The sequence below is a fragment of the Rhamphochromis longiceps genome, linkage group LG11 (assembly GCF_057381845.1).
Source record: "Rhamphochromis longiceps isolate RC_006_pf linkage group LG11, R_longiceps_female_GT1.1, whole genome shotgun sequence".
NCBI classification, from domain to species: Eukaryota; Metazoa; Chordata; class Actinopteri; order Cichliformes; family Cichlidae; genus Rhamphochromis; species Rhamphochromis longiceps.
This window is the reverse complement of record NC_140567.1, coordinates 25,799,038-25,813,429: the sequence shown is the minus strand read 5'-3', so window position 1 is coordinate 25,813,429 and position 14,392 is coordinate 25,799,038. Positions and strand designations below refer to the sequence as shown.

General features: G+C 42.5%; 1 protein-coding gene across 2 annotated transcripts; it reads right to left on the bottom strand.

Moving 5' to 3' along the window:
- Window positions 1-390: 390 nt before the first annotated feature.
- Window positions 391-12,134, bottom strand: mdc1 (mediator of DNA damage checkpoint 1). 2 transcript variants are annotated; one of them, XM_085423318.1, is made up of 12 exons: window positions 11,998-12,134; window positions 11,170-11,307; window positions 9,401-9,961; window positions 9,235-9,313; window positions 7,860-9,094; window positions 7,329-7,391; window positions 3,868-7,250; window positions 3,251-3,388; window positions 2,157-2,339; window positions 1,941-2,066; window positions 1,233-1,343; window positions 391-1,099 (listed from the first exon to the last, which is right to left on the bottom strand). In XM_085423318.1, the coding sequence occupies exons 1-12, from the start codon at window positions 12,008-12,010 to the stop codon at window positions 896-898; spliced, it is 6,234 nt and encodes a 2,077-aa protein (XP_085279444.1). In that variant the 5' UTR covers window positions 12,011-12,134; the 3' UTR covers window positions 391-895. The 2 variants fall into 2 exon arrangements, with proteins under 2 accessions (XP_085279444.1, XP_085279445.1); XM_085423319.1 differs by lacking the exon at window positions 11,998-12,134 and adding an exon at window positions 11,544-11,672.
- Window positions 12,135-14,392: the final 2,258 nt, after the last annotated feature.

The window sequence follows — 14,392 nt, the reverse complement described above, 5'->3', positions numbered from 1 at the left end:
TTACACAAAAAATACACATCCACATATAAAGCAAACAGACATCGATGGCGAGAACAAACACCACAAAGGTGTTGATGCAGAAGGTACATCCGCAGTCTGTCTTGTTCTCTCTGGAGGAACAGGATGGGATAAGGCCTTAATGGAGTAGATGGTGGTGGTTAATGGAGACAGAAAAAAACCCCAGAAAGACACGTGGGTAGCTTCGTCATTATCTCCATTTAAAAAGGCACTATGAACCTCTTATGTAGGCCGGAAACGAGCTTTTTTCCTCTGACTACAAGGCTGTTGGATACCATAACAGACACCATCTCCACATCTATTCTCCCATCCACCATGATTTACACAAACTCCCTCTTCAAGGTTGGTTACCTGCCAAACAGGCTGATTGAGCTGAAGCAGTTAGCACACATGGAGGGTACCAGCAGTTTAGCAGTGTTAATTTCCTGCTCTGCTTGTTTCTACATAAAAAAAGAAGGGTTTGAATTAGAGGGGAGGTAGCTTTAACAGTTTCAATGTGTTTGTGTGTATAAGGCAAAAGAAAAAGACTGCACAAACAAGCTTAGAAAGAAAGTTTTCACCATTCTTCCAAAATGTCTTAAGTTAACTACTTTTCTGTTTGTTTCTCAGTTCATTCTCTTGGAAAGTTAAAAATTAGTTTTAAATATTTGATGATGGACAGTCAAATAATTCACATTCTTCCAGCACTGACGTCTGTAAATTACGCATTTACATCAGTGGACAATCGACAATACATTCAATACAGTCTTTCACAGTCCAATAGCTAAACAGGTGTTTTACCGGTCTACAGTTTTAAAGTGTATCCAGAAATGACGGACAAACCTCACAGCTAAAGATTTCATACACAGACAGTCACTGTATTTTTGCTCCGGGAGTACTAAGTCTTCCTCCTGCCCCTTCCTCTGCCACCTGCAGGTTGTACATTTGCTGTGGAAGGCGAGAGTGTGTGGGACTGAAAATCGAGTTTCTGCTGCAGGATCCCTGTGAGGATGAACTCAGCGGTGACGACAGGGAGAGATGCAGACAGAGCCGGGCGACACAGAGACCAGTCCTCCTCGCAGGAAACCACGACAGTGTGAGGCTAAGAGCCAGAGAGGGAGACGGGGGTGACAGAAAATAGAAGAGGAATTAAAATGTAGGTAATAAACATCATAAGCAAAGACTTATTTCATGTAACGTTTTGGCCGGAGAAGGGCTCTCAGCTTAACTGGCACCTTATTAGAAGAGGGCATCTTTGGTAGAAAGGTAGCTCCACTGGAGGAAATGATGTCCTTCATGTGAACTGGCTCTGGCTTAACCGATCTAGTAACATGGACCTCGTATCCCTGAGAGACAGAAATAAGGCAAAGCATTTTACTCTACTTTTATTTGGAATACATCCAATGGTCTATTTGCTTTTTGTCCTAGGACAGCTGGGATAGGCTCCACCGCAACCCTGAATCCGATAAGCGGAAGAAAAGAGATGGATGAGTGAATCTATTTTTATTTAATCTCTTCAAGAAATTTAGTAAAAGCCTCCTGGGGTTGAAATTTGATATTATATGTCTAATTTTAGCTGGTATTATGTTGTAACAAGGTATGCCTTTACAAGCTTCTATGAAATAGCGCAAGCTGAGAAACATAATACATGCAATATAATCAGTATATTTACAGCAAATATCAAATTACTTTCCCCTAAGCCACAGAATGATGATAAACAATCCACAGGCTGCTGTTTTGAAGATTTGAACATTGCTAACAATAAAGAGGCTCAAACAATGCTCGAAGGGAAATATTAAACCAGATTTAGACTGAGGATGACTCAAACGTTTATGGGCTCCCATCACGAAAACATCATGCACCACCCCCGTGCCGTCTGCTAGTGGAAATACTGTTAATGGCACACTGTCAACCTCTCACTCTAAGGAAAAATGAGTGAGTACCTTTAAGAGAGGCTGGCTGCTGGCAATCCTTAGAGACTCGTGCAAGGAGAAATTAAACTTCTTCTCCTGCTCAGGATCCTTAACAATAAAGGAGGAGGGAGACAGGAAGCTCCCAGCTTTGCCACTCTAAAACAGACAAGAAGGGTGACTATTATCATAATATACATCTGCAATAAATTAAGAGAGAACTTTCTGACTGCAGTTTTTCAAACATACCTTTTCCAGCCAGTCTGTAGTGACGATTGGAATGCCTTTGGCCAGTGCACAAAGGAATTTGACAGTCCTGCGCACTTTGTCAGTCACAAGGCAGTTCATGTCTCCCACACCTTTAGCCAAGCTGCCGCCTAAGCGCGCCAACACTTTCTCCCCTGCTTCATCCATCACCCCCGTAAACAGAACCTGTGAAAGCAAAAGCCTCAAGTCAACTTAATCTGCCATGCAGGCAAAATAGAGGTGTGAAATTAGGCATTTCTCTCAAAGAAAAGCACTGTCATGCATTTTACAGTCATGCCCGAGAGTCGATTGAAATTTCAGAACAAGCTGCAGGAGGTTAGTGGAACAATGATTTCGTGAGCTCAAAACACCTGCTCTCATCTGCACGAACAAACCAAAAATAACTTTAACCCTGCACAAATTGATTACGCAGCTCTAAGTGTGAATGCAACGCTTAGTGAAATCCTTTTACTTTCAATGATTTGGATGAGTAGATACTGCTGTTATAATAGACCACTGTGCACAGAGGTTAGATGGAGGAGGCTTTGTGTTTAGTTTATTATAATGGGTCCAAATATCCAAAAGTTTCGAGCAGGAGCGGTGACTTCTGAAAGCTTCATCGATAATATGATGCTAACAAAACCACAACATGAATTTTACAATTCTATTAGGACACTGAGTAAAATGTTTATAAGGCTAAAGCCTGATGAATTGCCAAAAGATTAAAACACAATATTAAACTGTAATTGTAAACATACATGTGCACTCATTTTAAATGTAGTGCCAGCAGCATGTTTCAGGAAAAACTGGGAAAAAACTGGAAGAGCATGTGATGCTAGCACCACGTGGTGGACTTTCCATAAATAATACGTTTCACTGGCTACAGCTCAGTAATATGACTGAGAGCATTGTCGAGATGCTAAGATAGTTTAGAATAGTGTTTCTTAATATGATGTTTAGTATATAAGAATACAAGTATAGGATTTGCCACTATGATTCCGATGTCTTAGGCTAGGTTTGATCAGCCTAGCTACCACCGTATGAGCGTCTCTTTCCTAAACACAAAATGCGTGTTTTGCTAACACAACCACAGAGACCTTGTATGCCTGGCCTTCAGTTTGTAGTCGACCACTTGCTGCTGGGGATGCAGAGGAGGAGCGAGGACTCTTTGCCACGGGAGAGAAATTTGCAGGAGCTTGCCGCTTCCGGGATGCGTTGCTGGTTGGAGTCTGGGGCTGTTATAGGGGAGAGGGTAGGTAAAGACAGGGAAAACAAAACAGGTTGAAGACAGCGAAGGGCAAAGTATGGAACATGCAAAGAAGATGGTACAACATCTTGCACCAGAAAGCAAACACCATAAAATGTAAGTGGAGGAAGTGACTGGATGACCACTAAACCACTTAATTCATTAGCAGTGATGCGGAGCAGGTTAGACTGCTCTAGAGAAAGTGGAGGAAACAGAGAGAGTAACTCATGTTGATGGTAGTTCATCAATATTGAAAAGGCTGACTCAGAGAGGAAAATGCACCATGGCCTTGAGCCAAGGTAAAAGCCTTCCTTCACAACAAGAACTTCTCGACACTAATTATTTACTACTCAGCTTTCCATTTCATCTGATTTACCCTTCAATGTTAATGCATTTTTGTTTCAATCAAAACCGCATCTTTATGGTTTCCATTTGGCTGCGTATGTTTAAAAGTGAAGCAATAGTCACCTCTGATGCCTCCAAATTTGCATCTTGATTTGTGGCAGTTAAAGATGTTCCACTTTCTTCCAGCTCCTCTTTCTTCTTTCTCGAGACCGCTGATTGTCGACCTCTGACTTTTTTCTCCACAGTCTCACCCTCCATCTTTTCTCTCTCCTCCTCCTTCACCTCTGAGAGACACTCTTTTGCGCTCTTCTTTGCCTGAGCGGTGGATGCTCTACCTCTTTTCTTCCCTTGTAAACTAACAGGAATCTCATCGTTTGTTTTGCCTTTTCCTTCTTCCTCGTCTGTTTCTGCCGTTTTTGAAGATCTTTCTTTCCTTTTGCTGCAGCTGAGATCTGCTCCAGTATTTGCCTCCAAGTCTCTCGTTGCTTTTCTTTTATCTTTAGCCTCATCATCATCACTGACTGCAGGAGCAACTGGTTTCTCCACAGTTTCACTCTTCACTGCTCTCTGACCTCTGCCCCTGACATTTCTTTTAGGTAGCGATTCCTCGCTGGTGCATGCTTCCTCTTGCTTCGACTGGTCTTCCTCATCTGTAGCTGCACTGGGTTGTTGTCGCCCTCTAGTGGTTGTAGCCGGCTGAGAGTCCTCTTTACCATTTTTATGGAGAGCCTCATTGGAGGACTCCTCAGCTTTCTTGCCCTTTCTTCCCCTGGCAGGGCTTAAATTCTGATCACTTTGACTCTGACTAACAGAAGGGATAGAGTCTGGGTCATGTTCTGTTTTCCTCGCTCTTCCTCGCTGCCTGCCTCCTCTTCCTCTGTTATGAGAGCTCACGCTGCAGCTTGAAACCTCAGGGGCTAGTGAGTTGGACGAGTCAGGCTCGTGCTCTACGGCCCCTGCAGCCACAGTGGTCCTTCGATTGCTGCTTCTGGCGACGGGTTTCTGGGGTGTCTCACTGGTCTCCCTCGTCCCTCGCCCTCTCCCTCGCCCTCTGCCCTTGCTTTCCTGGGCGTGGACACTTGAAGCAGACCTCTCCGAGCTGACCGAGTTGGAGGAGTTTGAGCGTGATCTGGTTCTCCTTGCTGGGAAATCGTCATTGGTTGATACAGTTGAGTCTTGGTCTGGCTCTGCTGTGCTCTGTGAAGCAATAGTTCTTCTGGTTGTTCTTTGGCCTCTTGAAGGCGTTTTGGATTTGTCTTGTTCCTCTTTCTTTTCTTCCAGTTCTTTCAACTGTTTTTCTTGGGCTTCTTTTTCTTTCTCCACTCTCTCTCTCTCCTCCATTTCCCTTTCTTCTCTCTCGAGTCTTGCTTGCAGTTGTTGCTCCCGCTCAAGCCTCTCTTCTTGTTCTCTCTTTGCAGTTTCTTTTTCTTGTTCCTTTCGTTCCCTTTCTAATCTCTCTTTTTCTTCTCTTTCTAACCTCTCCCGCTCTTCTCTTTCAATCCTTTCAGACTCTATTTTCTGTTGTTCTTCCTTCTCCTTGATTTCTCTCTCTGCTCTCGCTGCATCTTCAGCCTGCAATCTTTCTTGTTCTTTATTTACTCTTCTTTCTGTTTCTAACTTCTCTTCCATGAGTTGCATTTCTATCTCATCCTGATGCTTCTTTCTTTCATCAGTCGTCCTCCTTTCGTTATCATTTTCTTCTCTTTCTTGTCTGAGATCGGCACCATCTTCCTCCTCTCTATCTTTCCCATCTTGTTGCTTTATCAGGCTCTTATTCACAGCCTGCTTGTTTCTTTCTCTTACCGGTGTTTCATCCTCTTCCTCACCATCATGTTTCTGCTGCTTCGTTATCTTTCTCCCTCTAGCCCGTTTTACCATCTCCTTATTGTTGTCACCATCAGACAAAGGTTTTCCACTCCTTCCTCTAGTCTGCCTCTTGGATGGTCCAGGACACGCCACCTGATCTTCCTCTTCTCTCGGTTTTGCTCTTGTCACTCTTAAATTTGGAACACAAGCTCCACTGGTTCCCGCTTCAGATTCTTCTGAAGGCGATAATCCGGTTTTTGTTGTCAAGGGTCGAGTTTCAACATGGGTCATTTTAGAATTATCGACTGGCTGTGTCTTTTCTTCAAGCTTCATCTGCTTTGCCTTTCTTTTCCGTGGACCTGGAATTGAGTCCTTATCATCACATTTACCTGTCACTACTGCCGGGGTTTCAACATCAGCACTAGTGAGGGGCTGCGTCTGCTCCTCTTCAAGCTGAAGTGGCTTGGCTTTTCTTTTCCGAGTGCATGCAATCACATCCTCTTCATCACTTTGCTGGCCTTCATTTGTACTCAAGGGCTGAGTTTCCAGAGCAGAGACTTCAGAACTAGCAAGGGTTTGCATCTCTTCTTCAGGCTGCAGCTGCTTTGCTTTCCTTTTTCGTGGGCCTGGCATTGAGTCTTCATCATCATCATCACATGTAGCCACGGGCTGGGTTTCAGCAGTGGAGAGCTCAGAGTCTGCGACAGGTTGCGTCTCCTCTTCTTCAAGATGAAGCTGCTTTGCTTTCCTTTTTCTCGGGCCTGGCATTGAGTCTTCATCATCATCGTCACATGTAGCCATGGGCTGGGTTTCAGCAATTCCACCGTGCATTGGCTGGGTTTCAGAAACCGACAACTCTGAACAAGTGAGATCTTGTGTCTGCGCTTCTTCAAGTGGCAGTGGCTTTGCTGTTCTGTTTCGCTGAGCTGGAAATGAGCCTTCATCATCACTTGCTTCACTGTCACTTGTACACACGGGCTGAGTTTCAGTTACAGACTGAGCGTCGCTGAGGCCCTTCTCCTGAGGCTGAGCTGCCTTTGGACCATCCTCCTTGAGGGATCTCGGCTGAATTTGTTGAACAGAGCAAACTGGATTTTCAGCTGCCAGATCCTCCTCTCCTGCAATAGGCAACATTGGTTGGGTTTCTGCTATGGCAAGAGTAGAAGAGGCAGTAAAGTCTGAAGGCTGTGTCTCACAAGCATCATCATCTGCATCATCCTCAGCGTGACTGTACGGCTCTGCCACATATACCTGTGTTGCTTCTAAGGCCACATCTACTTGATATCGCTCAGTCTCTTTATCTTCTACATAGTCCTGTGTGGCCTCCAGGTTCGCGTCATTTTCTGCAGAGGATCTGTCTGCAGCTGACATGGCTGCATATGCTTGGGTATCTTCCAGGTTCACACCCCTCTCCACAGAAACAAAAGCTTGGGTGTTCTCCATAGCTAAAGCTTGGTCTGGACACTGCAGGTGGCTGCTGTCAGACAGTCCCAGTTGGAAAGACTCTTCTTTGGTAGATTGGTCATTTTTATTGTCACAAGAAGACTCAAGTACAAAAGCTTGGGTTGGTTCCTCACTGCTCACACGGTCACGGCTCTGAAATGTAAAGGACTGCGTCTCAGCCACAGCAAAATCCTCCTCCTCCTGGATGTCTGAGCAGGACGACAATACTACAGGTCTTACTGCAGGCACTGCCGCTCCTGTTGGCCAAAAGAAAAAAAATGAACTAATGTTTTTGAAACAGACTCGTTTGACATTATTAAAAGTCATTTACTCACGCCTTAATGAACCTGAAGAGGGACTGACGAAGGCTTGAGTTGCCATGTCTTCCACTTCTTCATCTGAAATCCAAAGTAAAAGTCAATTTAAACTTGATGCTTTCTCATCGCAACGCAACAAACACTTTACACGATTGGATCGAAGAAGTTAACACAGAATCTCAAGTCCACTCACTTAAAAACAGATCGATTTCTTCATTTCAAACCTCTCTCTCCTGCAGGCGCCGTCTTTATTTTGAGCACCAACAATACACTTCACATATTTTGTATTATTTTCTTTGATTATATTTCTTTTAGATTGTATTTTTTGCAATTACTGCATTACAAGTCATTGTGATATCCTGTAAAGAGACCACTGTAACATCACAGGCTAGTTCTATCCTCAGATTGCGCCTCACCTAAAACTGTGCCACTGATGTATGTCATATATAATCAATTACTGAATTTTAGAAAGTATTTAGAAAGGTAATGCAATAAAACAAACGAGTAGATATTTGCAGTCTAAATGAATTCTGAAGATTGATCGATTACCTGACATCTGCACAGGAGTGGAGCAGTTCTGCAGAAGGGGAGCCAGCAACCCAGGTGTAGTTTCCCTGTGCAGCCTGGGCACCTGGTCCTCACCTTCTTCTCCAATATCTGACTTCTTATCTTCTGTATCGCCGTCGACTCTGACATCAGCTGGTTTAGCCTCATCCCCAACAGGGGGCACGCTAGATTCATCCACATCTGTATCTGCATCAGAATCTGCCAGAGAAGCCTTTAAAGTTGGGCCAGGAGAAGCTGACAAGGTTGTGACACCAACAGGTATAGCCAGAAGAGATGCATCTTCCACATCTGTGTCGCTGTCAGAGAGAATCTCCAAATCAGCATCTGCAACTGCAGTGGGGCGTGAATCTGCAACAGCAGCGACCACTAAGGGTTTACTGGTGGCAGGGACAGGGAGAGCCTCGTCATCCGTGTCACTCTCTACCTGCAGGTTGTCAGGAGCCACAGGAGCAGATTTAAGAGCTGTAAGCTTTATATCTGATTTATTAGGTGTTTCATCTGTTGTATTTTTTGCTTCGTCCTCATCTACATCAGTGTCACTGTGGAGGTGAAAATCTTCTGCCTGCACTGAAAAAGCAGAGTCTGCTGTGTGCGCACTCTGACATACTGTCGGTCCTGCTTTTGTGGCAGCGTCTGACACAACCCCATCATCGTCCACATCAGTGTCACTGTCCATGGTGACGCCTTCAGGTGGAATAACTGAAACAGCATGAGGAGTTTTGGCGTTCTCATCAGAAGAAGGCAGAGCTTTGGGAGCTTTACCTGAAGCATCATCATCCTCATCGATATCTGTGTCACTGTCCATGTGAAACTGGGCCGTCTTTGGAGGTTGATCAACTTGTTGGTTTGTATTCAAGGTCACAGGCCCCGCTGATGCCACTTCTTCGTCCTCTCCCTCCACATCAGTGTCACTGTCCATGTTAAATGCAGGGATTGCGTCTGTAGAGACTGCTGGTGTTGACAATTCACCGTCTCCTGTAAAACTGGCATTGCTTTCCTTTTCCACTGGCATATGCCAACCCCCTTTCAGAGACTTTGTCCCCGCTTGCACTGCTCTTTCTTCCTCCTCTTCACTGTCCTCCACAAGTGCAACCACTTTTTTTTCCTCCAACTGCTGTCGCGCCGCATCTACATCTGTCTCCTGTGTGGTGAAGCTGTCATGTCTGTTTGGTTTATTTTTAGAGGAAGACGAGACTGTCATGGGGCTTTCATTGTCACTGTAGAACAGGGAAAAACAAATTAACAGGTCTTACAATGAACAAGTCAAACATATGTATTAATGGGGTATGGCTAAGCCAGTAGTATAATCACAGTTACAAAAAGAATACCAATAAATAGCTTATTTTTATGGGTATACCTTTCAGGGACAACTTTGTTTGGGGGACTCAAGAATGACGAGCTGATGGGGCTGGATTTATGGGAGTCAGAATCAGACACTACAAAGAGAATAAAAGTGAACTTGTAAACACCAGGTCCAAAAAGCATAGCTTCAATAGTTATAAATATTTACATAATGTACAAACCTAGAGTCCTTCGTCTTCTTTCTCCTCTTACTCCTGTTTCGCTGTCTGAGTCTGAGTCAGATTCTGGGACCAAGGTCCCCTGTGGCTGATGGGGAGTTTGCTCAAAGGTCAGGCAGCTGGCTCTGACAGGAGTCTCTGTCCCTCCATTGACACATTTCTTGCTGTCTGTGCTTGTGTCATCTCCCTTTTCTCCCGAGGCATCTGGCAACTTGGTCTTTACCCCTGAATTTTGTCTCAGAGGAGAGCTTGCGTCCCCCTGAGAAGAGTCTACGCCACAAATGACAAACTGACACGGGATGTCCGCCACCACCAAACTGTCACCTTCACTGAGGGCATAGCGTACATTAGGAGTCAGCTTTAAGCGGCCCTTGCGGGTCCCATTCATGCTCCCTAAGTCCCAAACCAAAGCTTCCATGTCCACTTCACTGCGACAGGCACGTCTCCGGTACACACAAAGGCAGATAGTAGCATGCTGTTTGGACACTGAGGATGCCGGCAAGGGCACAGTGCAGGAGTTGGGATCACGGCCAAGCACATTATCACCCAAAAAGAGGGGAAACTCTGTGTGAAAGAGAGCATCATCATTAACAATATACTTAGATATATAGTCAGAAAGGTGAAGTCATTTCTCTGGTTCAGATCTATTTATTTATTCCTTCATTCCATTTTAGTGTCTTTATTCGAGTGTCAGTGTGTCACTGCAGCTTGTTTAAAATGCTGCAGCTCAGCTTTTTACTAGCAAATACTATTGAAACCGCATACTCCCAAACTGGCTTCCCTATTTGTTGCCTATTTGTGTAGTTTAATTTACTTTATTTGTTTATAAAACATCAATTTAATTGAGAGAGACAGAACATTAACCAAAATCTAGGAAAAAAAACATTACAAGTTTTGATTTGGATGTCATTGAGTGAAGTAAGTATTTGATCCTCTTGAATCCAACCAGAATTCTTGCACCTGCAGATTGGCTGTGTACAACATTACAATAAATCAGAAGAATGCATTTTTTACATTCCAACCGCTCCACCAACATGGGCAGGACCAAAGAGCTGTCAAAGAATGTCCTGGACAAGATTTTAGCAAAAAGCTTGATGAGAAAGTGACAACTGCTGGGCCAAAACTACATGGGAGGAGGTTGTTAATGATCTGAAAGCAGCCAAGAACACCACTGATAACATACTACACTGTAATGGATTGAAATCTTGCCTTCCCTGTTCAAGAAGGCACATGTACAGGCTTGTCTTAAGTTTGCCCGTGAACAGCTAAATGATTCAGAGAAGGTGTGGGACAAAGTGGTGTGGTCAGATAAAACCAAAATTCAGCTCTTTGGCAGTGAAGTTCGGAAGTGAAATGCAGAGTACGACCCAAAGAACACCATCTCCACAGTCAAGCATGGAGGCGGAAAAATTATGCTTTGGGGCTGTCTTAATGCGAAGGTACTGGACAACTTCACCAAATTAATGGGTCAATGCACTGGACCATATTGATCCTTTGCCAACAAGAGTTTCATCACTAACTATTAAGGGGGATCGAATATTATGTAATATGTTTATATTGTCCCTCTTTATTAAAATGAAACTAGCATACTAATTAGAGACTGTTCATTTCATTGTAACTGAGCAAAGTTGCAAATTCTCCAAAGGATCAAATGTTTCCCCCTCTGTATGCAAGATTTACACATTTCCCACATGTGGGACTAATAAAGGCTATCTTAAGTAGTACCAGACTGTGCAGATCACGTGTAAAAACAACATCAGTTAGCCACTCACCTGCCTCAGGTATGTGTTTATTTTTCAAGATGCACAGTTTAGCCAACGGTCGTCCCCTCTTATTTTCGATCTCCTCTTCATTATCTTCCTCATCTGACTCCAAGATTGAGTCACTGATCATCTGAGTAGCATCCATTCCTGGCAAAGCGCAAGACAGGAAGAGTGCTGCACATAAACACGGGTAACATAATGCATAAACTGTAATGTTAACGTATAATTAAGGTAACATTAGTTTTAACAAGGCTTTAAAAGAAAGATCGAATAGCCTAAATAGAAACCTGTGCAGCTAACGTTAGCCTGCATGGCTAATTGACTCCCGCCCACCATAGCGTTAAGATAAAGTTCATCGGTACTTATTGACTCGCTAACTGTACCTGTGCCGTTGTATTCCTGCAAACACCCAATGTGTAGTGATCTAAACAGCTTTAAACAACGCGGAGGCAACTTTTATCAAATGTGTATGGACAAGTCTCCTCTAAAATCGCATCCCTGTAATACCACTTCCGGTCAATATGAAGACAAAATCTGCTAACCGCTAGTTTGTGTGATTCAACCATCGACATCACAGATTTTATGTGTCTGCAACCCAGCTGTCAAATTGATTATTACTAGCAACGAGGCATATGTAAGAAAACCATTTTCTGCTCCTACTTTCAGGAGAATTATAATCCCAACTTTCGAATTTAATTACTTTGAAATCTATGAAAGAAGTAAAGTGATTTGTACGGGTGACTTGACTAAAAAATTTTTAACTGACGTCCGGTGTTAGCCTGCAGTGAAGGTGCATTAAGTTTAAACCTAAGAAAAAGATCGTACTCGGACACCCACCTTCGCACGCCATGCCTTGTCCCGTGTAGATAAACAAAAAATGTCATGAGCGTCCTGGAAGTGATTAACCACGCCCACAATAGGCGTTTAACGATGAAAACGATTGGCCAATATAAGTATCACTCAAGCTATAATATGTTGCCATTGGACACTAACTTCTCACTCAATGTCTGTGATTGGCCCACATGTCCTCTGGACTTCAGCGTTCATACATTAATTTTGGCGCCCTGCACCATTTTAACCACGCAGACTGGATGATACCATTATGGGCTAATGTGGGTTTAGTCCATACCAATATGGGCTAAACCAAGGGTGTCAAATATACCGCCGTGGTGCCGCACAGGGACCAATTTGCTTTACTGGATATCATTTAAAATGATGTAAACGCGTTAATTACTCAGTGTTTATAATAAAATAATATCAGGATCGTGTTAGTGATGCAATGCCAGTATTAGTATTTAAAAGTAAATGTTTTTACATTAAAAATCTGAGTGATGAATATTGTTTATTTAGCAAAACTCCACGGGTAAAAGTTTTCTGCCTTTATGAATTGGAATATGTCCATGTAATGACAGCTGATCCACTGAATGCAAAAAACTAAGGGCGTGTATGGAGGCAGCATCTCTACCAGTTATACACATTTTGAGAGATGTCAAAATGTCAAGTGCATGTATCCCATGTACTAACATAACATACCTTAATCATAACATACCTTCATACCGTGTACATTATAACATACCATAATAGACCAATTTCTGTAATATACTTACATATCTATATTATTGCTAATATATATTTGTAATACATCTATATCATGACTAAAGCACTTCTGGATGGATACAAACTGCATTTCGTTGCCTTGCACCTGTGACATGTACAGTGACAATAAAGTTGAATTCTATTCTATTCTACTAAAATAAGTTTAACACCTCTGAGCTAAACTGTCTCCATAAGATATATAATGATATAGAAATCACATATCCTTATATAAATAATGTAAGATCTTTCCCTCTTCATGACACTAGTTTTGAATGTTTTGCAAAAGTTAAAATTTGCATGATACAAGAGTTAAAATAAGCATTTGGTGCTGCTTTATTGAGGCCTTGTCCCAAGTAGGGTCTAACTAAATTCAGTTATATAAATTTTGTGCTTATGTTTTATATTCATAGAGAAATTATTGCATCAAAACCCAGGTGCATGAGTAGGAGAATTAGTGGCCCAGCAGCACAGTTTTGCTTTGGGATCCAACTCTTGCTGCATGCCTTGGCCACGAAAGTCCACTAAAGTGCTTATGTGACCTTAAGTCACAGAGCTGGATGATGTGCACTGTAGGGGTGGGGTATAATATTGATAGCAATAAACTGCATTCCTTCCTGTGTTGTAGATTTATTATATATTACTTATAGAAAAACAAATTATAAATAGAAGGATGGCTGGTGGCATTCTTATGGAAGGGAAACAGCGAGAAAAAGGTGATGTAATCAGTGACCAGTCTTACTGAGTGGTGTATCCAAATTTGAATTTTTTTTAAGAAGGAAGTCAAGAGCAGTGTTGGTCAAGTTACTTGGAAAAAAGTAATCAGTAACTAATTACTGATTACTTCCCCAAAAAAGTAATCCCGTTACTTTACTGATTACTTATTTTTCAAAAGTAATTAATTACTTAGTTACTTTTTAAAAACACGATTTACAACCTGAAGAGGTGATAAAGCGATAGATCTTTCAGCCCAATTCTACTTTACTGCATAATCCATCATACAAAATGTAATCAAATGGAAAAGTCTCTTTTTTTAACTTGTTTTATCAGTTTTAATCTTTTAACTTTATGCATCAAGCAAAAATTTAATTATATGCAACATTCTCTGAGTTGAATAAATTAGTTTAACATTTAAACCTATTTTCTACACATTCCAGCACATAAAATAAAATATTTTTTGTGTTTACACTCACTCTTTCAAATAGATGCAAGTAAAACACAGCAGAACATAAATAAAGTCAAAGACTCAGCGGTCCTGTTGCTCTATTTTTACCTGTAAAGCAGGACTGGGGTAGGCGGAGGTTTACCCTGGTGCAGGTGTGCCGCGGTCAGTTGAAGAATCCGCGAGTTTCTCTGTGAGTTTCCCATTACGTTATAGCACACTCGGTGCTTGCTTGGACGTTTAGGGGTTTTTTTTCGCTGTAAAAAGTTTTCTTCCCACGCACGATGGACGCTAATGTTTTTGTCACTTTTTATGGAATCAAACTCAAAGTAAGGTCAGTACTTCCACGCTTTAAACGCTACACGCTCATACTCTCTCCCACAATCGATATGTGATCCATTGTTGATCTGCACACAGCTGTTGTCACTAATGGAACACTCGCTTACGTCACTGTCGTGAGACATTCTCGCAAAAAAT

Bases quoted from the DNA above. Each gene is read 5' to 3' on its own strand.
- mdc1 (XM_085423318.1), bottom strand. The intron at 9,314-9,400 runs GTTTGTACATTA...TTCTCTTTGTAG, and splicing joins AAGAAGACGAAGGACTCTAG to TGTCTGATTCTGACTCCCAT. The intron at 2,340-3,250 runs GTCTCTGTGGTT...TTGCTTTCACAG, and splicing joins CTGAAGGCCAGGCATACAAG to GTTCTGTTTACGGGGGTGAT.